Source organism: Pleurodeles waltl, chromosome 7, assembly GCF_031143425.1.
Source record: "Pleurodeles waltl isolate 20211129_DDA chromosome 7, aPleWal1.hap1.20221129, whole genome shotgun sequence".
In the NCBI taxonomy this organism is placed as follows: domain Eukaryota; kingdom Metazoa; phylum Chordata; class Amphibia; order Caudata; family Salamandridae; genus Pleurodeles; species Pleurodeles waltl.
The window spans coordinates 448351045-448377110 of NC_090446.1; the positions used below are offsets into that span (position 1 = coordinate 448351045).

A 26066-nucleotide genomic window follows, 5' to 3' on the forward strand; every position below is an offset into this window, starting at 1 on the left:
ACTCCAGTTGTGCACAAAGTTAGACCGATTCCCCATCTTCTTCATATCCCACTCAAGGACGAGCTGGACAGGTTGCTTGAGGTTAATGTAATCGAACCAATAGAATGCTCAGAGTGGTTGGCTCGGATTGTAATTGCCTGCAAGGCCGCCAAGGGTCAGATTAGGCTATGTGTTGACCTCAGGGAATTGAACAACATATGGGTGGATCGTCATCCATTACCCCGGATACATGAAATCCTCACACTAATAGGCAAAGCTTCTCATTTTAGTGGGCTGGATCTTTCTTCAGCGTACTACCAGGTGGAATGAGATTCCCCCCTCCAGACATTTAACTTAATTTGTAATCCCATTAGGAGCATTTCAATGCAAAAGAATGCCATTTGGTTTGGCTTCAGCCGCAGCTGCATTCCAAAGAATAATGCAACACTTACTACAGGACATTTCCAAAACCATCTGTTTCCAAGATGATTTCTTAATTTTTGGGAAGGACAGTGAGAAACATAACACTCTCAGGGCAGTATTAAAGAAACTAAGAGATTCAGGATTAACCATTAAAAAAGAAAAATGTCGAATTGGGGTAACTTCTGTAGAGTATTTAGGCCACACAAAATCACAGGAAGGCATTAAACCTAAGATTGATCTAGTGGAGTCTGTAAAAAAAAGGCACCAATACCCACCGACAAAGATGATTTGAAGTCCTTTCTCGGACTTGCTGAATTCTACTCTAAATTTGTGGGAGGTTTTGCCAGTGTTGTGGAACCCTTACGTAACCAACTCAAGAAAGGTAAAACATTTCTGTGGGATGAGATGTGCCAAAAAGTATTTAATGATATAGAAACAGCCATAATTAATGCTCCACCACTGGGAAGGTTTGACCCTCACAAGTCCACCTATTTGACCACAGATGTTAGTAACAAAGAGCTAGGGGCCATGCTCACACAAAGAGAGAATGGGACAGAACATATAATTGCCGTTGCATCAAGAGCTCTTAAAGGGGCCGAATGCAGATACTCAGTGGTGGAAAAAGAAGCATCAGCCTGCTACTGGGCAGTAAGACACTTCAAATTTTCTTATGGGGGGATACCTTTCACAATAAGATCAGACCACAAACCCTTAGTACATGCTCTCTCAACAAAAGGATCAGAAAGAACTACACCCAGAATTTCTCGGTGGATGCTGGAACTAGAAGGGTACAATTTCAAAGTACAATATTTACCAGGATCACAACACAAAGTTGCAGATTATCTATCTCGGAATCCTCTGGAGGGACAAGATCATGGGTTAGAAGAAATTCCAGAGGACATGGTATAAGAGATAACTGTCAAGCGTAGGGTCTGAAGAATGGGAGCAAAGTATGGAAAATGATAATGAACTACAAAGTCTCTATTCCTACATACATGAAGGTTGGCCTACACTTAAGAGCAAAATACCCGACCACATAAGTAAATACTGGGAAGTGAGGATGGAATTAAGCAATAATGGAAAATGTATTTGTAGGGGAAATAAAATTATACCTCCCCAAGCCATGAGGGAAAAATTAACAAGGCTAGCCCATGAGGGACATTTGGGACGCAGCCTAACAAATAAAAGAATAAGAAGACTATTGGTGGCCTCACATGGACGCCATGGTTGAAGAATTAGTTAAAAACTGTAGAGACTGTGCTAACAGTGACAAAATCCTAAGTACACGAAAACCCCCACTCTCACCAGTCCAAATTCCAAACAAACAATGGTCACAGGTAGCTCTTGATATAATTGTGCCACTAAACTACAAATCTCTCAGAGAACGACTCATATTAGTACTAATAGATTACCACACAAGATGGGTGAGAAGTGTATTCATCATACCACAACAAGTACACATTACATTTTTGGAAGATACGTTCTTTGAGGAGGGAATCCCAGACATACTAATAACAGACAATGGGGTACAGTTCACGTCACACCAAATGCAGGCGTTCTTAGAAAAACTATCCATAAAACACATGATAACTGCCCTTTACTGTCCTAGGGCTAATGGATTGGTAGAATGCATGAACCGCATGATCAAAGAGTGCATGCAAAGGGCAGCAATAACTCATATTCCCATTGCCAGAGATCTTCAAGAAACCATACGGACATATCACACCACCCTTAACTCCATTACAGGGGTTTCACCTTTTGTTTTACTTAAAGGAAGACAACCTAAAACTAAACTATCTGCTTCTTGGCTTAAAAACAAAGAACAAACAGCAGTCTCCAGGGAACAGTTAATGGAAAAGATCCAAAAAACATCAGAACAAATATAAACTATGGTATGACAAACATAACTGCACAACGCTCTCAAATTTTAAGATGGGAAAATGGGTGAAAGTAAAAATTCCTGAAAATAGGATAAAGGGGAATAACCATTTCTCCAAACCATTCAGGGTGTCCAGAGTGGGGGGAAAATGTCACCTTAGAGAATGGCCAGACCTTGGGAATGGACAAATCTCCAAATTTAAAAATGAGACACACAATTCAATCTCAATTCAATTTGCACAAGATCAGACGAAATCAAACATGAATACACAAGGAGTAGAAAATATTAGAAGAAAAAAGAAAATACCTGCATGGCACAAAGATTTCAAAATGTATTAATGCTATCTTAATATTTGTTGTTCTCTTCTTAAACTGTTATATCCCATTATTGTTAATTACTACTGTAACTATGGTTGGTACTTTGTCCCTTTACTTACAGGTATATCGTCTAAACTTCTTTCATGGTTAAAAAGGAGATGTGTTGTTATTACTTGACCTATGGATCGAACCATTGTGTATATTATCTTACTATTTTCCCTCATCCATTTTCCTTTCACCCTCCCCTTCCCATTCTAATGGAATGTTCCTGTCAGTCGATTACTCATAGTGATTGTTTAGATCTGCATGTGAGAGAGGTTCTTTGACTGAAAAGCTGATGGTGTATTATTAAACATTACTGAAGAACTACTAGGTTCTTTGGATTTACTATAACAGTAAGTATATAGGTAAGTATAGATGACCTATTCTGAGCTCCTTTACTAGGTTCCCTGAAGAAAAGATCTATGCTTATCTATATTAATTACCTTAACAATAAAGTGGTGATCGATATTCTGCAGTTGACATCTTTGTGGGATGGTATCAAAAACTTGATATTCTGGTAGTACACCTTTTGAACTGGAGGAATGTTTGTGTATTGTATGTATACTTGAAAGAAGACCGACCAAAGGTTTCAATTAATCGAGGCGGCTAAGGCAGAGAGACTAATCCTTGCTGGTTGCTTGTATCCAGGCACTATGTTTCAGAAGTCTGAGTCAAACATGGTTATGTTCTCTTTGCAACAAAAACGGCAATTGGGAATATAGGCAACAAATGCTAGAGCGCCAGCTTTCACTTTCTGCATACCAAGCTTAAAAAACAAAAAAAGGTGAGAGTATTAAGTATCCATTTGCACTGTCAAACAGTAATTTATCCCGAATAAATATAGCGAACTGCTACAGCCCAGCCTAATCACTCTTTCTGCATTTCTACTCAAACACAAGTCCAAACAAAGAACATACTCTACTTCCTGAAATAAGTGTGAAGAATAGTTAACGCACTTCTTGTAAAAAAAAAAAAAAAAAAAAAAAAAAAAAAAAGACCATGATCATCAGATCTGACCAGTATAGGAGTCCCTTTGCCACCTAAAATCTTTGGGGTTAATTCTCCACCATTCCCAGAGTGAAACATATGCTAAAGTATTAATTCTCTATAAATTACAACTTGGACAGTTTTATTACCTAAAAGAAAAAAATTACTTCCACAACTTTGAAACTGTACTACAAAGAAAATGCTTGGTGGACTCAATTCCACTCCACTAATTTCTTGCATCAGAAAAAGTCCTTAAATTAAACTCTTTTGATGTAAGTCTTAGGAAAGCACCATGCCAGCTGGCAGCGTGGGGCAAAACATGTGTTTGCTCTACATGGAGCAGCAACATAACCATTTTCAAAGGCTTTAGACCTACTGAACAGTGCAAAAAACAAACTCAAATAATGGCGTTCGCCCAGGAGCAAGCATTTTGAGCTTTCTTGAATGAATGATAATGTAGGATAATGTTAATAGAATTTGAGTAATTACTATAAGTGACTGAACACAACAGTTCAATATAGGTGTGTTATGTAATTTTAACATTATGAAAAGCTAAAAAGATTAGGTGGTACTACTGATCTTATTAAAAAAAAAAATCTTTGAGTCTCAAGGAGCTTCCCTGAAGTAGTGAAGACTGCGCAAACCACTCCATTTTCCAAAAATACAATCTAGATTATCTATGGACCACTATGCAGCCTATTGTGAATGGGGAAAGCTTTTGACAGGTTTGTGGCAACTCAACTAAAATCTAACATTGCCAAGGAACAGGTCCTAAAGAGACTACCTATCCTCTTTCCATTTAGGATGTTGTATCGAAACCAGTACTCTGAAAATCCTGGGCGAAATACATACATACTGGGTGGAATAGGGTCCTTTTATTTATTTTTATGGACTTGTTATTGGCCTTGAACAAGGCAAATTATGTCAGGCGTACCCAGACTCCAACACAGGGCATGTCATTTTGTGCTAAAATTTGAAGATGGCTCTCGTTTTATCACCAACTGCTGTCAACTAGGCAGGAATAGTAGAATTCATATACTGTAGCACCACCAATGCCTTGGGATCTCCCTCATGGTACGATCCTAGCTCAGCTCTGCACTGCCCGTAGAAGGATTTGTTGAACATGATCTTCAAGGACAAAGGTGTTTCTATCTACAAATATGCAAATGATGCATTAATGTACAAAAAACTTCCACTCCAGGGAACATTTTTCACATTAGTCTTAGAAATTTGTAATCAAAGATAACAGAAAACGTCCTTATGCTGAACCAATAAGGAACAGAATTTTTACTAATCACACAAAACAATGCTGTTCTATCACTCCTAAAGTACTGACAGCTGGAAACGTTATAGAAAAAAAAAAAAAAATACACTGCATTGTACTCTAATCTTTACCCTTATCTCATTCGACATATGAATTGGGTAGGTACATACACCAACTTTTTTCCTATCTCAGCAAACTGTTGAGCATACACATGTAATTTCCTTGCTAGGCCAGTGGATGCTTCACAAACTTCTTGCCTCACGGTGGGCAATACTTTGTTCCCAAACTAGATTTATCACAGATTAAAGTAAAAAAAAAATAAAAAAAAATATAAAAACATAACCACATTACACAGATTCTACACGATCAACACCGGATACTGTTATGCGCATTAATCTAGTTTAACCATGCTCCTTCACTTATAATGCCTTACATACAAATACACTACCCATGCCTAACATAGGACACAAAGAACTTTGTACACGAAAAGCCAAACTTCTCAAAGTTCCCAGGCACAAAATTGCACTTGTTCAAAAATACTCTTCTAGGGCTACCATCTCCGCTTAGAGCTCATGTTGCATTGATCAAAAGACCAAACCCTTTCCAATTCCGTATTAGGAAACACCTATCTTCATCTCTTTCAATCTACCTAAAGTAAACTGTTCACTTGAATAATTAGGGACAATATTCAGTCACTGTCTGGTGTATGGCTCTTCCTAGAGCTACTACTAAGTTATTGTATCCCTTCTCTCAGTTATGCTGTTGATGACCTATATTACATCCAAGTTAATTGTAAAGCACCCTAATGCTACTACAAATGTGCAGTATACAAAATGTATAAATAAAAATCAACTAATGTAGCTTCAGTTAGAATGCAGGAAACCCAATTCAAGGCTTTCCCATAGGTGTCCCTATTCTGCACTTTTGTAGCATTAGGTGGTGAAACATATTGAGAGCTGCACGAAGGTCTAGTAGGTTCAGCATGTGTTCTTATTAGTAAACTGCCTGTACACACGAACAACTGTGTATTTGTATGGTAGTTTCCATAATCCCAGTGCAACTGCTGTAATAGACAAGATTACTGCAGGGGGGCATGGATTAGTTGGTTATCCTAATTTTGTTGATGCAACCTATTCATTGTTTGAAATATTGATTTAGCAAGGGGTGAAAGCTTTTAAGGCACTTCTTTTGTATTTGAATTTGTGCATCGGGCTGGAAATGTGTTGTGTCTTGGAATCTTTGAGCTCAAGGAGTGTATGATTATTCAGCTTTTCAGACGAAATCAATGGCCAAAGCACAACAGAGCGTTTCAAGGGAAGCTTCATCTGAGCAAAATGAAGGGCTCTCAAAATCCTTAGATCACTTTGAAAACCACCTTTGTGGGACACGGTATTATGGAGTGAGCCTAGAAGTAATAGTTATTTTTTATTCTGACAATTGCTCTGCAAGTCGGTGGCTGATGAATGTTTCTGCTGTCCATGTCTATATTTTTTTATCTGAAGCGTAAATCAAGTGTGGAAATATGCCCCCATCCCTAAAGGATGATAGAGTCAACATTCTCCATAGCTGCTAAACTACACTTGGAATTACAGTTGCCATGAAGTTGAAGGGTTTTGTGGTGACAATTTCCTACATCCCATTTCATATTGTTCCCAGCACAATCTATTTTTGAAGCGATAACTGTTTGGTTGTGATGATAAAAGCAGCAGCAAGCCAGCTGCTCCACGCTGAAATAGTTAGTGTCAGTGTTTTGCATCTGTCCTGTAGTCTGCGTTTGGATGGTAATGAGCTGTTCAGCTGAAAATCTCTATGCACCCACATTATTCTTCCTGTTTATGGTTAGCATAGTTTTTTGAGCCATGTACAAACAAATGACATTGAAGTAATCGGTTGAGAAAGGGGTGTTTCGAAGGCAGCAAAGTGGTAAATTAGAAAGAAAAAAATCTTGGCACTTGTGGATGTGTGGTGTATGGTTCTGAGAGATTTGTATTCCAATGCTGGAATTATAGAGGTCCAATGCTCTACTGGGACTCCTTCCACTCTTCAATCTGAATTATTTTGACGATGATGATGTATCCAGGTAGTACTCTTACTAGCATAGTCAGGACTGTTTTATCAGCTTCTGTGGCTGCACACAAGAATAGCAAGTCTAGTTGCATATCCATGATTAGGTCGCTTATGAAAGATTGATTCTTTATACATATTCTTCATCCGTGAAAATGCATTTGTGGTATTTAGCCCCAAAGGGACCATCAATTTAGTTTGGTCAAACGTTGGTCGTCTGCAAAGGGTGGGTTTCTAGTGCATCTCGATTTGTACTATCCTTGGGTAGAGAAAATTCTTCAACTTGGCTGCAGTTTTAAGTTATGTCAGGACGGACTGTCCATAGGCCTGCTTATGTTGTTGTATGGGAAGGCAGAATGTAGACCTCAGTACAGAGATGGTCATCATGTAAACTTGTATTGTATTTTGGCCTTTCTCTATAGAAGTACTATATGTCAGCTATCAAGCTTCTTCTTGGTGTACTAACAAGTTAATTTTAGATATATCCTGAAGTTTCACAATACCAGGATAAGATTTCAGCTGTCATACTCGAGATACAGTGTCAATGTAGGAACATCGTTAAGTCTTTTCCCTGAAATGCCACATCAGTTGACTGGCAGTTTCTCTTCAGTGATATCTTACTTATTTGTCATGGCCAAAGGGAAGCCATGTGGCATGACTGTCAGGACGGTGGGGTTGGACTTCACTTTTGACTATTCCAGTAAAGTTAGCTGGCATGAAGCTTGTATTACAGAGACTGTATCTTGAGGTTCTACCAACACAGCATGTCAGCCGGCCTGCACAGGTTTGTATTCTGGGCATTAGGGAAAGCGTTGAAGTTTTGATATGGTGCAGTGCTACGTGGGACCTTTGCTAAGGTTTGTTAGATAGGTGTGCAAGAGAGGAGAAGGTTTAAGGGAAAGTAGGGTATTAGATGGCGTCTTTTGCATCATAGAAAGGATAAGTATGAATAAGCAAATCTGGCAGCTGTTATGGATGTTGTAAATAGAGTAGCAACGGTGCAGGTAAAGAACGGATCGATAGAGGGGAGCAGCATCAGAGATAAAGAGTCCTTGCAGGTGAGAGATTAATACAGTGAGCAGGAAAGGAGGACAATGGTTTGGGGCCATATCAAGAAAGGGTAAAAGTGATTTTAAAAGGTTCAGTGTGTAGGATGAGAAGGACAGGAGCGAAGGAGAATTTGTGAGTTCAAGTGTCATTGGGCTGATTGCTAAGCCCATGTCCAAGAGTTCAATGAAAGGTTTTGTAAAAGCAGTGAGTCACAGAGAGCCATTAAGACGCTAAAAATTTAGTGGAGCAAGAATTGCTGTTGGTTGCTAGGGTTCTCAGCGTGGGTTTCTTACTCAATTTGGAAGACATTTATTGTGCAAGGATTTCTCTTTTGTCATTTCGGCAGGGCAAGTAAAAAGACAGCAAACCAGTTGCTCATTCTCTGCGGTGGCAGATGCTAGCTGATTTGAGCATTCAGTGACGTAGTTCAGGTGCACTGGTCAACTCAAATCCAGTGCTAACAAACCAAAAGAAGGCCCAAGAGGAAAGCATGAGGAACAACCACATATATTAAGTGCCAAAAAAAAAGAAAAAAAAAGATAATACAAAACCATGAGAAACGCTGGTGTTCTAAACCTATAAACCAATGAGTGAACACCACAAAATACATAATTGTAAGCACTTGGATCCCTGGGGGTCTCTAACCACAAGTAGAAGAAACAGTAAGTAAATTCATTTTAAAAACGTGAGAACAGCAGGAAAGAACTCACTGGATCCTCAACGTTGCCAGGTGGTTTGGGGGGGAGGGGGGGGTGGGGTATTGGGGGGGGGGGGAGGTGAGGGGGAAATCAAAAACAAACTGGATATATAACAAGGGCCAGCCTTAGCACAGCCACTTAATACATTTGAAACCTCTTCCACCTAAAGTCAACATCCTCCGATGGGCCTTTGATAATAAGTAAATAAACAATTCAAAATAAAATTGCCACCACAGTAGCGTGCAGCAAAAAGCGTAAAATGACTGAAGAAAATACACAACTAAAAAAACAAATAAGCAAACATTGTCCATTTACAAAGCGAAGCTGAAAATAATGAAAATCAAAACGCAACATACAATTGTTATTATAGAGAAGTGGTTTTCTTGCATCTAATTGATTTAAATTACTACTGATTAATCTAGGTTTGAGGCCAATTCACAAAGAAGATGCACCTGGTTCGCAAAATTAGAGCAGGACATCAAGAGCTCGTGCAGTTCTAATAGATTTTAGTCTACGGATACAAATCAAAAAAGATTTCAAACTGATTTCACTGAACCAGATATACACGAATCAAAAATGTTTTTGCTCTATAAAGAATTGAGATTCTTTTTCAATTGCACGCAAAGCGCAACTATGTCAACACAATAGGCATCTGACGAGGGTAAGCTGCGCAGACTGAATGAGAATTGGCTGGTGTAGATGCTGATGATGGCTGCACGTATGCTCTTCACTGTATGTTCCCTGAATGCTCCTGTCCAGAAAGCCTCAGCGCAGCTAACTGGCCGGCTGCTCCTTGGACTTTCCTAGTGCACTGTTGTACCATGGGGGCTTTAACTCGCCATGGAAAAGAACAAGTGAGTGAGCGCAGTGTCTTGTGGTGCCCTGCGCATTCATTCGACCTTACTGGTCTTACCATGGCCAGCTTCCCACTCTCAGAAGTACTTTGCTGGGTGCTGGACCTCTCCCCGTCGCAGTGAGTTGCAAAAGCAAACACTGGCATTAGCCTTCGGCAGCAGTCTGTTCCTTAGGTCGCTAGAGCATCACCCCTGTTTCTTGCAAGTCACCTTTTTTTAAAATCTTTAAAACAGATTACTTTTGAAACATCTGGCTGTCTGGCCAGAGGTTTACAGTGATACAGCTAGGCACTGGAAGGGCAGTAATGTGCACTTGCAAATGCATCAAATCTCGCTCTCGCGGCACGATGTCATGACACAGGGCTTACCTATTTACAGCCAGTGTTTGACATTAGAAGAACTTGACACTTTGTGTTGTTTAGCGTCCATGAAACTTAGACCCGTCTGGGCACTGCAATCTGAAGTCCTGTGTGCTATAAACCACGTCAAGAATGGGCAGTCACTCCATAAGCCTTAAACTAGAGGAGCTAATTTAACTCCCCCCTCCCATCCAAGCCAACACTAGTCTATTTTCACTTTGTTCTGCAACTGAAATTATCTTTGCCGCAATGCACTTGATCAGTAATGACAAGTGATTTTTAGGTCTTGGCTAGATAGCACATGCACCGTCTTGAAGTGACATGTATCAGTCATTGGGCTTCAACACTTCCATAGGCTTCCCATTTGCTGGCTCCACCACCCCTCTCAAGTACTTTCTCCCCATTTGTCCATGGCATCCATGCATCATGCCTCTTCTTGTGTTAAGCCCTCCCAAGAGCATGGACCACGTACTAGTATACATCCACTGTTCCCATTTTAAAACCATTTTGGGACCCACTTTTTTCATTCAGCACTCTACACAGTGCTCATGCATTTACCAGCTCCGTCTAGCAAAGTAACCACTGCTTGTCCACCGCTCCCTACTGTTTGCTATTCATTCTTCCCTCCCACCCTCCCTGCTGCTCCATCCATAGCTCTTGCATGTGTTGCAAAATTGCTCTTCCCCTCAGCATTTTTTCTTGTTCATTTGTGTCTCAACACGTCACACGAGTGCTCATGTTTTCATTCGCCCTATCTCCGGTAGTCTTTCCCCACTCGCTCCATCCCAACCACAGCCAGATGACACTTACACAGAACACGCTGCTTTATCTGGGAGGAAATCGATCTTACAGCAATAAACAAGACATCAGTCTTCCTCCCCTTGTGGCTTCTGGTACAGCATGGTTGCTGCTCGCCCAGACACAGACAATCCACTTTGCAGTATTGTAAAATTGCAGCTGGTTTTTATTTTCAGTTTTATTCCATTAATCTCCTGTGATCTCTTCATCGATCACAGTTTGGATGCGATACTACCTCCATGGCCCCCCATGTACCAGCACTCTGAATTCCTGAACCACATTCACACCAGCACGCTTCATTTCCTCTTGTTCAAAGTCTCCATTATACCATCCTTTTTTGCCGTTTGGAGAAAGCAAGTATTACCTGCAGTTCCCTGGATTGACTCGGGTCGTGCCTAGAGAACAGGAGTTTTCAGGTCAGTAAGGGCCCATTTTCTTCCACAAAACACCTGCTGGCTTGTGGAGTCCCACAGGGCTCATCTTTGAGCTCCACACGTTACAATTCCCACATTTGGCTCCTTTCAGATATCACCTGCTCATTCGGTTTTCCTACAGTCTCTTATGCCAATGATACTCAGATCATCATTTCGCTATTCCCAGAGAAAAATTACACTTCTCTAAGACTGAGTAGCTTCCTTGAAAAGTTGAACAGTTGGACGGCAGCTAGCGGTCTAAAACTAAATAGGGGGTAAAAAAAAGGAGGTTCTGGTAGTTGAAAACAACCCAATACAATGGGAGCAATAAACTGGCCTTCATGCCACGGGGAGTGTCCCCCACCAACAACCCTGGAAGTAAAAAGCCTAGGAGCCAAACTGTACCACCAGCTTACCATGCTATCACAGGCAGGGAAGATTGCAGCATGCCGTTTTGGCCTCCGTAGAGCTCTAAGCAAAGTATTAAAATGGCTCCCACTAAAGGCCCACAGGTGTACGATTCAAGGGCTTATTTTATTCTGTTTGGACTATGGCAATTCACTTTACCTGGGCAGCCCAAAGGCTGTCATCATTAAGCTGCAAATTATCCAGAATGCAGCAGACCGTACTCTGTTGGGTATTCCAAAAACACAGTCCGCTCGTGCAGCACCCAAGACTTGGCATTGGTTGCCAATCAGTTCAAGAATAACGTTCAAGGGAATGTGCATAACACAGAACTAAACATAAGAAGGTTAATAGTATCCACCATCAGCTGGTCACCTCGTATCAGCCCAATAGAGATCTCAGATCAAATAATTCTGGTCTCTTGGATATTCCCTGGGTTAAGAGAGCCAACGGAGGAGGTCATTCTTTCACTCATCTTGCCCCTAAAAACTCTGGAACTCATTGACTTCTAGTAGAAGAATAAATGACAATTTAACCAATTTCTGAAAACATTTAAAAACTCATTTGTATACCTAAACTTGTGTTACGCTAATCTCAATGGAGGACTAGAAAAAGAAAATCGAGAACTAGAATAATATCAGTGAAACTAAACTGCCTAGCTCCTGGTCCAGCGCAATCATCGTCCCCATTTTGTTTTTTTACAAAAACTAAATTTTGCATAAATCAACATGTTATTGTCCCATCGCTTTAATAGACTTTAAAGTTACGTTTCTAGGCAGAGTAATTTTCAAAGATTCAGGTCATGGGTCAAGAGCCAAGGGATTTTGAGCGCTTGCCAACATGATTTCAGAGAGGGCCTTGGCACAGTTAAGCACTGCCAAATGTATCTGGCCTTCATGGACATCAAGTGCTTTTTGATCAGGTCAACAGATCAAAATTATGGCTGATGCTTCTAGGTATGGGACATCATTGGTTCATTTTATTTCCGTAGCTACCTTTCTGCCAGAGTAAAGTACAGACCTTTTGTAGAATGCTTCGATTCATTCAGACTGGAAAGAGGGGTGCTTCTTGCTGTATCTTAGCCTCATTGTTTGATATATACATATATATATATATATATAAACAATTTGAACACACTTTAACCAAAGCAACTACAGGGTGGGCTTATAATAAATTTCATCGCCATTCCAGCACTTGTATACGAGGGCGATGCTGTTGGCACATACCATCAACAGCTTAGGTAAACTGGTGAAAACATTTAACAAATTCAGAGCCAAACGTCAACTAGATATCAAGTCTCAGACAATGCTATATGGTAAAGAAACACTAAAAATGTGTGCCATCACAATGAACAGTAATGAGCCAACCAGGGTTTCTAGCTTTCCAAAACACATGGGTGTAGTTTTTGATGCTACCCCACACGGACATAGTAATACTACTATACGGTGACAAAAATGACCACCATCTATGGGGCACTTCAATTTGATTTCCTTAATACGTGGAACACACATAATAATCCTTTCCTCAACACCGATAAAACCAAATGTCTTACCACCGCCACCTATGGCTGGTGATATGGGCTATACTAATGTTGTATCCATACAAATTGGGGGGAAATGATTTTGCTGATGCTTACTCTCTATTCCAGAGTAGTTCCCACTTTATGCCAGGATAAGCTGCATGTACTGTATGTAGAAGATTTAAATTAGGCTTCCCCTCTATTGCTTTGGATATTAATTTGGACAAAAGCATGTGCCACTTTCAACTGTGACATTAAGAATTGTGTACAGTGTAACAAATGGAGTTATATCCCTTGGTTTTCTTATGGTAAAGCTGCCCTTTACATTTTTAGGAAACAACGGAATTCTTTGAATATCCACCTTTCACTTGTAAGCAGGACAAACCTTGGGCAAAGAACATTTCTTGACATAGGATGACATAAGCATGAATGTTTTTAATTAAGTAAGCCCAGAATATGACAAAATCATTTACAAGGGCTTAAGATTACACCATTTACAGAGATGTAGCTAGAACACAGTATCAGTCATTGAGAGTGGGGCTCTGATTTAGATCAAGGTGAGGAACAATGTGACAAATGTTGGGTTTTCCACTGGGAAAGCATTGGTATTTGCCCTTGAGATAATACCTAGAAGCAGACGCTGCTCAATTTTATATATTTAGTAAATTGTATGAATTCTCTGTCAGGACTGGAGGCCTTGATTATAGTTAGCTTTCTTCCTTTATTCATCTCAGTGGCCTTATTAACAACAAATAACATGAAGGCAACGGAGTACAAAACCCATGAGTCCAAGCCAGAAACAAGTCCACCAATAGTATGCCTCACCTCTATAAGAATATCCCTAAGGAACAGTACTTTTCCTTTCTTGGCTGCTCAGCAGCAAGATAAGTGCTTTCCTTGATAATGTTCTTAAAATGCAAGTAAATTTAGACTCGTAGTTTCACTGTAATACGACGATTTGTATGTTATTTGCTCATTTGATTGATTTTTTTTATGGGCTTGTGTTTATGTTTTGCAAGAGCTTGGGAGCTCCTTACTCTGCCTCAGAGGGTGCTCTGGCACTTACCCGAGCGCAGGTGGGCATCTGCAAGCGCTGCAATCACATTTTGCCACGGTTCTCCCTGCCATGCGGCCGGCCCTCAAATAATACTGGGCGGGTGGCCTTTTTCCATTCACACCACTTAGCCCGGTCAGTGCGGTCACCTTTAGTCACCTCTAGATGTGCTGCAGGCACAGAGACAATTGGACCTCTAGTAGGGCTTTAAGTGAGCTGGGTCCTGCTGGTGCTCAGCACCGGCAGTTCTAAAAACCAGGTGCTCAGACAGATCCCTATCAAGCTCGCCATTTTTGTCCTAACCCTCAGGGTGAAAAGAAATCCTAACTGTTCATTGTAGTTGTAATATTACCTAGTTGTAGTATATATTTGGATGTAATGACCGAAAGAAGCATCAAAGTACCAGTTGGGCAGCACACTATGCTAAGCACAGATTTTTAGCTTAGGTTGTTAACCATGCTCTTACATAGGCCACGCCCCAATGAAAGACACTCCAGTTTTTTCATCCAACTTAAAGCCCTGGCCTCTAGTCTTATCCACCTTACATTCTGGTACCGCACAGTCAACGAACCGCACTGCTTTCTCTCTTGCCATGGCAGTTTGCTGCATCACAAGGGCATTCATATGTTGTTTAGTCTTGTTCCAAGCCCTATTCCTCTCTCACAGATAGCTTGTTAGTATGCTGGATCCACACTTCCCAGTGGACAGCTGCTGTGTTTTTGTAGGCCTTTCCTAGCCCAGGTACTCTCCACCTGGTGGATCCAAGGGACGAGTACACACAGGTAACATCATAATTATGACCTTCACAAGGTTTCTTGCATAGCCCCAGTTGCCAGTTAACATAGCATACCCCAAATGGAAGAAGCAGGGAGGGAAGAGCTAACTGCTCAGGAAGGTAAGGAACCCTCTCCTCTCCTCTCCCCTCCCCCCCCCCTCAGCTTTACACAGCTTTACCCCCGATGGCGGGGAAGAGTTAGTCCATCAACAGGCTTTTGAGCCTCAGAGGGTTCCTAACAAGCGAGTCAAGGACTGAGCTGTGAGAGTTGATACTTTCAAACAGCTGCATCAAGTGTTTCTGAAGCGCTGCACCAGTGATTTGCTCAAACAGTCAGATCCCCTACTGCCTTGGCAGACCCCCCACCCCTGTTCGAGGAGAGCACCTTACCTCCAGGTGATGATGAGGACAATAGGGAAGACTTCGGAGTCCCTGATAAATAGGATTCTGATGAACCACGGCCCTGTAGGCTGTGAAGAGAGGCAAGAGGCCTTAAGCATCCCAGGCTTGAATCTCCTCCCAATGTAGGAACGACAAGGTCAGAAATAGATCGAAAGTATGTTGGACCCGGAGAACATCTACCAACCCTGGTCAGCAGAGTGTGCTTCGGCAGGAAAGGTGGCACAATATATGGGCAGCTGAATTAGGAAGCCAATAGATCAAGAGGATAACGGCTGTCTGCGGGCAAAGTGCCTATGGCTATCCCTCGATGGCAAGGTCACTTGCAGGTTGGAGACCTATAGCAAGCTGGCCACCTTTATTCTCAAATTCATTAGGGACCACATTAAGGGGACTGATCGGTCTTGGAAGGCTTGCAAGGCAAGCTACTGGACAGCCTGTGGACGCTCAATTCCCGGCATGGCCAAAGGCAAAAGTATCTGGCAACCTAATTTCACCAGAGATTCTCTCGGGATGGAGCCAATGGGCCACATGCTTCCTTGGGAACTGTAACCGCACCTTCTCTACTGAGAGGAGACGCTCCTTCCTGATCAAGTTAGACCCTAAGCTGGGGGAGCTGCATCACAGGCAGGGACAAATGGGGCTCTCTTCAGTGACCCTATTGTGAAACAACTTGCAAGTTTTTTACCACTTTCTCATCACTGGATGAAGTGCAGCAGTCAATAAAGGTGTTTGGCAAGCAGGTTTTTTGTGGGGGCTGGTGGAGGCAGGGGCTGCCCCTATTCCCTGCAACCCCCACAAAACCACCAATATCAGAAACAATTCAGCTGTCTTTCCCCCTCCCAAACAGAGGTCGAGAAGGCAGAGGATCTTTATGAGGTGCTACCAGAGCCGCTGATGGAAGTTCAGGCAAGGAATATCCTTTCTTTCAATCCAAAATTATGGGGATGCTTAGGCCTATTACTTCAAAAGTGGGGTCAGTGAAAGGCCATGCCTGTGTGCTGCACAGTTATACTTCCAGATAGTTTTTATACGGTGCTGGTGTAACGGAAAAGGCCAGTGTCCATTACTTTCTCAGAGACTGAAAACCACATGATCACGCAAAAGGTGACCTCTCTTCTCGACAAGGTAGCCATTATGCATTTAGTTTTACACCCCACTAGACTCCTAAGCAATCTACTCCTGCTTGTACAGAAAGACAAAAGTCAGTGACTAATGAATAACCTGAAAATAATCTGCTAAGAGGCATCATCCTGCCAGTCGACTGAAGAACGCCTATGTCAAAATACCAATATTACCACTCCATTGCAAGTTTCTACAGTTAAGATGGGAGAGGCAGGTCTATGATTTAGCAGCGGTTCCATTCGGACTTTCTTTCGCTTCCTAGTGCTTCACAAAGGTGTTCGAACTGGTGATGGAGATACTATTATCCAGGGGTGTTTGGGTGATTATCTGGATGACATCTTAGTCCTGCATCAGGATACAACCCGATTTTGAGAGAAACTGGAGGTGACAAGTCACCTCCTGCAGGATCTCAGATTCATTATCAACAAATTAGTTCAATCCTTCTCAATCAATGTGTTTCCTGGGTTTCCTCATGGATTCAATAAAACAGACACAGGAAAAAGTTGATGAGACAGGAGCTGAGAGGCACTGCAGAGAAGGAGTATGTCTTTCTCAAGTACCTGGACCAAACTGTAGGACTTCTCGCATCCTTGAGAAGTGTAATTTTTCCCAGGCCTCATGGTCTAAGTGAGTATCTTTTCCCTAGGTAGTGTTGCTACCAGTTTGAGGCCAGTAATAAGGTCACACTATGGTTCAGATTACAGGAATATATTAAATAAATGGCAAGATGTGACTACTGTCAGAGCAAACAAAGGGCAACAGGGCATCTCTTATTTACAGTCACAAGGAACACATCACGGTGATTGGTAAGCTGAGTTTTGTCGCTAACCAGTAAAAAAAAAAAAATCTGAGTAAAAAAGCTCATGCTAAGAGCGTGAGATTTCAGGATGGGCCCCTGTGATCCGAGGGGACTTTTTCTCAAGTGTGACACTTGCAATCATTCAGTCAAATGTCAACTTGGTGCTCAAAAGGAAGAAGGTCTTATTTCACAGTGGTAACATTCTGGGATTCAGAGTGGTTAGCTGTCAAGTTATTTATGATCAGAAAGTGGCAACATAAATACAGGCCGAAATGGAACAATAACTTTTCAAGACTTTGCTTACTCTTTGTACAGGTCATAGAATATCCTAATTAGCATTCATAAAAAGTTTCCGAACTAACATCCCTATAATTGGGCAAAATAACTTTAATTCAAGCAGTTACACAAGATTGAGGAATGTACCATTTTAAGAATGAAGATGGATTTTTGGAAAATTTTGTACCTAATCTCTATTCTAGTCAATGACACATTTAAGAACGAAAACAAAAATAAACAAAGATTAATCCATGTTTTGGACATTTACTGTAGAGCAATGGGGCTTGCCTTTTATAGTAGTAGGGTTTTCACAAAATGAAATGGCCTTTTTCCTGAACTTAAAGAGAAACTCAAAAGAGACAATGAGAACAAGGGCACAAAAGCATCACATGACAACTAGCAGAAGCGAGCATATGCTGCATTCAATATCAGTGCTTAATTTGTGCTTGTTGTTTCCGGTGCTGAGCACTGGCCCTCATTTTTAAGGGCCGGCGCTTAGTCTTCTGCCTTAAGCATTTGCTGCGAGCAAAAGACATATGGGAAAGACCGAGAAAGACAAAAACAAAAAAGCGTCACAGTGGGAGAAAGCAGAAAGCTGCAGAGTGAGCTGAAGGGGCAGTGAGTGGCTTTAAATGAATTGAAGAGGCCCGAGACAGCTTCAGGATTACGCTGCCTCAATATTCTGTGATCACACATTTAATTGCAGCAGCTGCGTGATTAAGAGGAGGGCTTTGGGCACCGGCACATTTTTATTTACAAATTAAACACGGATTCACATAGAATATTTGAGACACATAGTGGGCAAACAGCACTGCACTCCACTCAAATAACCATCATCTGAGTGTATGAAGCCAAGCCAACAAAAAACTATAAACAAGAGTCTTGAGAAGGTCAATGAAAAACAAATATGGGTAGCCAAACACAATAATTTTAAAGCATAATAGTTTGAAAGCTGAAAAGTATGGTACTCATTCTTCATCAGAACTTAATTCCAAAACAGTTGTTTAACAACTAGTTGAGACAAATTAGGAGGTGGAACAATATGCCTGGGCAATCTTTTATTAAAAATATTTTAATAATGCTTTGTTCCAACCCATCAGACTACGCATACAACCAAAACATAGAATCCACACATACACAACTGCATGATGTACAATGCAGCACAATCATATCTGACAAGTATCAGTTATGAAATGCAATTTAGCCAAACCAAATGGAATAATGTTGAAAGCAAAATTAAAAACCTAAGTATGGCATGAACACAAGAGACATGGAGTAGCAGTCTGGTTACGGTCATAGGATTTTTTTTTTTTCTTTAATTGGGAGATACAATGTGTGCAAAGCCCAGAATGTTTGAACATTTTAGAAGTCAACTTTCCAACCCAACAACTGTAGTGCATGATACTACAAGTATCTGAACCTTAAACTGATTTAACTTGCAAGATGCACTTTGATAAACAGGTTACTTACTCAAGGAATACAGGTTGCATTCAATTTATACATTTCAGAAATAAATGCCGTAACTAAAGCATAATGCAAGGCAAAAAAAAGAAATGCAGTTAATTGTCTTCAACGTTCCGTAGATTATATAAATACTAGTATGACACTGAAAAGTATAACATGAAACGTAATTTGCAGCAAAAGAACAAAAACAATACTTATTTGCATATGTGGGTCAATGAATCAGTAACAGCCCATTTTGGTAAGAAAAGAAAAGCTAACAAAAAAAGACAAAACACCAACAAAAGAAAATGATCATCAAATGGCTAGGATTTAGATTTTGTGACTGCAAGCGACTTCCTCTTTAACAGAAGATGGGGTACAGTAAAGGTATACAATTCCACTATCCCCAACATAAAATACACTCACGGCTTGGAGTAAGTGCTTCCAACAGGTTTTGGGACAAGTTCATCTCCGGAGACTGACTCCTCCGACTCACTGTCGGATCCGGTAGCAAAAAAACGTGACATCCTGAGTGAATGACTCTTCTATGCCAACCTTTGAAAGAAAAGGAAGAGAGAGTCAAAATAAAAAGCATAAAGAGAGAATAAGAAAATGTAGTAATTCCGGTGGAGCAGACGTCAAACAAACTGAAACATGTCTTGAGAAGAGGCAGCTCGAAAAAGGCAATAAAAGGACAGACGAGTCAAGATGGGAAAAAAGGACGGATTGAGAACAAGAAAACAAATCTGGAAAATCATGCATGTTTAGAATTGAAAGATAATACGACACAGGGATCGAGCAGAAAACAGTTCAAGAGAACTTTAGATCTGTCCAAAATAGGTGTACACCCATCAAGTGAGGACTTCTCTTTTGGCAGCAGACAACTACGTTTTTGTGGCTGGCACCAGCCGAAGAGATCAATTGAGCACTTTTGAAACTTCTTCAAATTAAAAAAAAAAAAAAAAAAACAGGAACGACAGTGGAATACTGTGAGGATCTGGAATATAGCTTCTCCCACTGGAAGTAATTCAGAGGGTCTTTGTAAGGAAATGCCTCCTTGGCATGGTTACCCCCTGACTTTTTGCCTTTGCTGATGCTATGTTTTGAATTGAAAGTGTGCTGAGGCCTGCTAACCAGGCCCCAGCACCAGTGTTCTTTCCCTAACCTGTACTTTTGATTCCACAATTGGCACACCCTGGCATCCAGATAAGTCCCTTGTAACTGGTACCTCTGGTACCAAGGGCCCTGATGCCAGGGAAGGTCTCTAAGGGCTGCAGCATGTATTATGCCACCCTAGAGACCCCTCACTCAGCACAGACACACTGCTTACCAGCTTGTGTGTGCTAGTGAGGACAAAACGAGTAAGTCGACATGGCACTCCCCTCAGGGTGCCATGCCAGCCTCTCACTGCCTATGCAGTATAGGTAAGACACCCCTCTAGCAGGCCTTACAGCCCTAAGGCAGGGTGCACTATACCATAGGTGAGGGTACCAGTGCATGAGCACTGTGCCCCTACAGTGTCTAAGCAAAACCTTAGACATTGTAAGTGCAGGGTAGCCATAAGAGTATATGGTCTGGGAGTCTGTCAAACACGAACTCCACAGCACCATAATGGCTACACTGAAAACTGGGAAGTTTGGTATCAAACTTCTCAGCACAATAAATGCACACTGATGCCAGTGTACATTTTATTGTAAAATACACCACAGAGGGCACCTTAGAGGTGCCCCCTGAAACCTAACCGACTATCTGTGTAGGCTGACTGGTTCCAGCAGCCTGCCACACTAGAGACATGTTGCTGGCCCCATGGGGAGAGTGCCTTTGTCACTCTGAGGCCAGTAACAAAGCCTGCACTGGGTGGAGATGCTAACACCTCCCCCAGGCAGGAGCTGTAACACCTGGCGGTGAGCCTCAAAGGCTCACCCCTTTGTCACAGCACCGCAGGACACTCCAGCTTAGTGGAGTTGCCCGCCCCCTCCGGCCACGGCCCCCACTTTTGGCGGCAAGGCTGGAGGAAACAAAGAACAACAAGGAGGAGTCACTGGCCAGTCAGGACAGCCCCTAAGGTGTCCTGAGCTGAAGTGACTCCAACTTTTAGAAATTCTCCATCTTGCAGATGGAGGATTCCCCCAATAGGATTAGGGATGTGACCCCCTCCCCTTGGGAGGAGGCACAAAGAGGGTGTACCCACCCTCAGGGCTAGTAGCCATTGGCTACTAACCCCCCAGACCTAAACACGCCCTTAAATTTAGTATTTAAGGGCTCCCCTGAACCTAGAAAAACAGATTCCTGCAACTAACAAGAAGAAGGACTGCTGAGCTGACAAACCCCTGCAGAGGAAGAACAGAAGACACCAACTGCCTTGGCCCCAGACTTACCGGCCTGTCTCCTGCCTTCCAAAGAAACCTGCTCCAGCGACGCTTTCCAAGGGACCAGCGACCTCTGAATCCTCTGAGGACTGCCCTGCTTCGAAAAAGACAAGAAACTCCCGAGGACAGCGGCACTGCTCCAAAAGAACTGCAACTTTGTTACAAGGAGCAGATTTAAAGACCCCTGCAACTCCCCGCAAGAAGCGTGAGACTTGCAACACTGCACCCGGCGCCCCCCACTCGACTGGTGGAAAACAACCAACTCAGGGAGGACCCTCCGGCGACTCTACGACTGAGTAACCAAAGTTGTCCCCCCTGAGCCCCCACAGCGATGCCTGCAGAGGGAATCCCCAGGCTCCCCCTGACCACGACTGTCTGAACTCCATTTCCAGACGGCTGGGAAAGACCCTGCACCCGCAGCCCCCAGCCCCTAAAGAAACGGAACTTCTGTGCAGGAGTGACCCCCAGGAGGCCCTCTCCCTTGCCCAGGTGGTGGCTACCCCGAGGAGCCCCCCCCTTGCCTGCCTGCATCGTTGAAGAGACCCCTTGGTCTCCCATTGAAAACTAAAGGAAACCCGACGCTTGTTTGCACACTGCACCCGGCCGCCCCCACGCACCTGAGGGTGTACTTTCTGTGTGGACTTGTGTCCCCCCCCGGTGCCCTACAAAACCCCCCTGGTCTGCCCTCCGAAGACGCGGGTACTTACCTGCTGGCAGACTGGAACCGGGGCACCCCCTTCTCTCCATTATAGCCTATGTGTTTTGGGCACCTCTTTGACCTTTGCACCTGACCGGCCCTGAGCTGCTGGTGTGATAACTTTAAGGTTGCTCTGAACCCCCAACGGTGGGCTATCTTGGACCAAAAACTGAAACCTGTAAGTGACTTACTTACCTGTGAAATCTAACAAAACTTTACCTCCCCAAGGAACTGTGAAAATTGCACTAAGTGCCCACTTTTAAAACAGCTTATTGTGTTTCATGTAAAAAGTATACATGCTAAAGTAATGATTCAAAGTTCCTAGAGTACTTACCTGCAATACCTTTCAAATGAGATATTACATGTAAAATTTGAACCTGTGGTTCTTAAAATAAACTAAGAAAATATATTTTTCTATAACAAAACCTATTGGCTGGATTTGTCTCGGAGTGTGTGTTCCTCATTTATTGCCTGTGTGTATGTACAACAAATGCTTAACACTACTCCTTGGATAAGCCTACTGCTCGACCACACTACCACAAAATAGAGCATTAGTATTATCTCTTTTTACCACTATTTTACCTCTAAGGGGAACCCTTGGACTCTGTGCATGCTATTCCTTACTTTGAAATAGCACATATAGAGTCAACTTCCTACATTGGTGGATCAGCGGTGGGGTACTAGACTTTGCATTTGCTGGACTACTCAGCCAATACCTGATCACACGACAAATTCCAAAAATTGTCAATAGAAATTGATTTTTGCAATTTGAAATTTTCCTAAATTCTTTAAAGTCCTGCTAGGGCCTTGTGTTAGTCCCTGTTAGCATTGCTTTTAGAAGTTTAAAAGTTTGGTAAAAGTTTGAATTAGATTCTAGAACTAGTTTTAGTTTCTTAAAAAGTATTCCAACTTTTAGAAGAATAATGTCTAGTACAGATATGAATGTGGTGGAACTCGACACCACACCTTACCTCCATCTCCAGATGAAAGAGCTAAGGTCACTCTGTACAATAAGAAAAATAACAATGGGCTCCAGACCTACCAAACTACAGCTCCAGGAGCTGTTGGCAGAGTATGATAGAGCTAACCCCTCTGTGGATGGCAACACAGAGGATGATGATAGTGACTTGGAGGGTGATTCCCCCCCACCAGTCCTATCTAGGGAGAACAGGGCCTCTCAAGCCCTGACTCCAACAATAATAGTCAGAGATGCTGGCTCCCTCACAGGAGGGACCAGCACCTCTGAAATCACTGAGGATAACTCCAGTGAAGAGGACATCCAGTTAGCCAGGATGGCCAAAACATTGGCTTTGGAAAGACAGATCCTAGCCATAGAAAGGGAAAGACAAGAGATGGGCCTAGGACCCATCAATGGTGGCAGCAACATAAATAGGGTCAGAGATTCTCCTGACATGTTGAAAATCCCCAAAGGGATTGTAACAAAATATGAAGATGGTGATGACATCACCAAATGGTTCACAGCTTTTGAGAGGGCTTGTGTAACCAGAAAAGTGAACAAATCTCACTGGGGTGCTCTCCTTTGGGAAATGTTCACAGGAAAGTGTAGGGATAGACTCCTCACACTCTCTGGAAAAGATGCAGAATCTTATGACCTCATGAAGGGTACCCTGATTGAGGGCTTTGGATTCTCCACTGAGGAGTATAGGATTAGATTCAGGGGGGCTCAAAAATCCTCGAGCCAGACCTGGGTTGACTTTGTAGACTACTCAGTAAAAACACTAGATGGTTGGATTCAAGGCAGTGGTGTAAGTGATTATGATGGGCTGTACAATTTATTTGTGAAAGAACACCTGTTAAGTAATTGTTTCAATGATAAACTGCATCAGCATCTGGTGGACCTAGGACCAATTTCTCCCCAAGAATTGGGAAAGAAGGCGGACCATTGGGTCAAGACTAGGGTGTCCAAAACTTCCACAGGGGGTGACCAAAAGAAAGGGGTCACAAAACCTCCCCAGGGGAAAGGTGGTGAGACAGCCAAAAACAAAAATAGTAAAGAGTCTTCTACAGGCCCCCAAAAACCTGCACAGGAGGGTGGGCCCAGAGCCTCTTCACAAAACAATTCTGGGTACAAGGGTAAAAACTTTGATCCCAAAAAGGCCTGGTGTCGTAGCTGTAGTCAGTCTGGACACCAAACTGGAGACAAGGCCTGTCCCAAGAAAGATACCACTTCTAACTCCCATCCAGCTAAAACTGGAATGGCCAGTCTCCAAGTGGGATCAACAGTGTGCCCAGAGCAAATCAGGTGTCACACTGAAGCTACATTAGTCTCTGAGGGTGGGGTGGATTTAGCCACACTGGCTGCCTGGCCCCCTAACATGCAAAAATACAGGCAGCAGCTCTTAATTAATGGGACAAGTGTAGAGGGCCTGAGGGATACAGGTGCCAGTGTCACCATGGTGACAGAGAAACTGGTTTCCCCTGGCCAATACCTGACTGGACAAACTTATCCAGTCACCAATGCTGACAATCAAACTAAAGTACATCCCATGGCAATGGTAACTTTAGAGTGGGGAGGGGTCAATGGCATGAAACAGGTGGTGGTCTCCTCAAATATCCCAGTAGACTGTTTGCTTGGAAACGACCTGGAGTCCTCAGCATGGGCTGAGGTAGAACTAAAAACCCATGCAGCCATGCTGGGTATCCCTGAACTGGTGTGTGTCAAGACTAGGGCACAGTGCAAGGCACAGGGTGAAAAAGTAGAGCTGGAGTCTGGAAAAATGGCCCAGCCTACCAAGAGGAAAGGAAAGTCAGCTGGGAAACCAGCTGCAACACAACACCAAAAAGAGAACCTCTCTTCTCAGGAAGAAGTTCTGCCCTCTGAGGGAACTGAGCCTATGGAACTGGAACCTTATCAGGTTGAGCTCTTAGGCCCAGGGGGACCCTCAAGGGAAGAGTTGTGTAAGGGACAAGAAACCTGTCCCTCTCTTGAAGGCCTTAGGCAGCAAGCTCCTGAAGAGTCCAAAGGCAAGAAAAATGGAACACATAGGGTCTATTGGGAAGATGGACTCCTGTACACTGAGGCAAGAGATCCCAAACCTGGTGCCACTAGGAGAGTGGTAGTGCCTCACAGTTTCAGAGAGTTTATCCTGACCTTAGCCCATGATATTCCCCTTGCTGGGCATTTGGGACAAACCAAGACGTGGGAGAGGTTAGTCAACCACTTCTACTGGCCCAATATGTCCCAGAAGGTTAAGGAGTTTTGCCTCTCCTGCCCCACCTGTCAAGCCAGTGGTAAGACAGGTGGGCATCCAAAGGCCCCCCTCATTCCACTTCCAGTGGTGGGGGTCCCCTTTGAAAGAGTGGGTGTGGACATAGTTGGTCCGCTAGAACCTCCCACAGCCTCAGGAAATATGTACATCCTAGTAGTAGTGGATCATGCTACTAGGTATCCTGAAGCTATTCCCCTTAGGTCAACTACTGCCCCTGCAGTAGCCAAGGCCCTCATTGGTATCTTTACCAGAGTGGGCTTCCCTAAGGAGGTGGTGTCTGACCGAGTTACCAACTTCATGTCAGCATACCTAAAACACATGTGGAATGAATGAGGGGTGACTTATAAATTCACTACACCATATCATCCACAAACTAATGGCCTTGTTGAGAGATTCAACAAGACATTAAAGGGCATGATCATGGGGCTCCCAGAGAAACTCAAAAGGAGATGGGATGTCCTCTTGCCATGGCTGCTTTTCGCTTACAGAGAGGTGCCTCAGAAGGGAGTAGGATTCTCACCCTTTGAACTTCTGTTTGGCCACCCTGTAAGGGGACCACTTGCTCTTGTTAAAGAAGGCTGGGAGAGACCTCTTCATGAGCCTAAACAAGACATAGTGGACTATGTACTTGGCCTTCGCTCAAGAATGGCAGAGTACATGGAAAAGGCAAGTAAAAACCTTGAGGCCAACCAACAACTCCAGAAGTTGTGGTATGACCAAAAGGCTGCACTGGTTGAATTTCAACCAGGGCAGAAAGTCTGGGTTCTGGAGCCTGTGGCTCCCAGGGCACTCCAGGACAAATGGAGTGGCCCTTACCCAGTACTAGAAAGGAAGAGTCAGGTCACCTA

At 42.8% G+C, this 26066-nt stretch overlaps 1 protein-coding gene across 1 annotated transcript in view; it reads right to left on the minus strand.

Annotated features, from left to right (window-relative positions):
* The window catches only part of LOC138304166 (eukaryotic translation initiation factor 3 subunit C-like), a 349228-nt gene that overhangs the window by 308604 nt on the left and 14558 nt on the right, over positions 1-26066 (minus strand). The window contains exon 2 of the mRNA XM_069243993.1: positions 19349-19477. Coding sequence (XP_069100094.1) covers positions 19349-19449 — 101 coding nt within the window. The 5' untranslated portion in view covers positions 19450-19477. The remainder of the gene's footprint in view (positions 1-19348; positions 19478-26066) is intronic.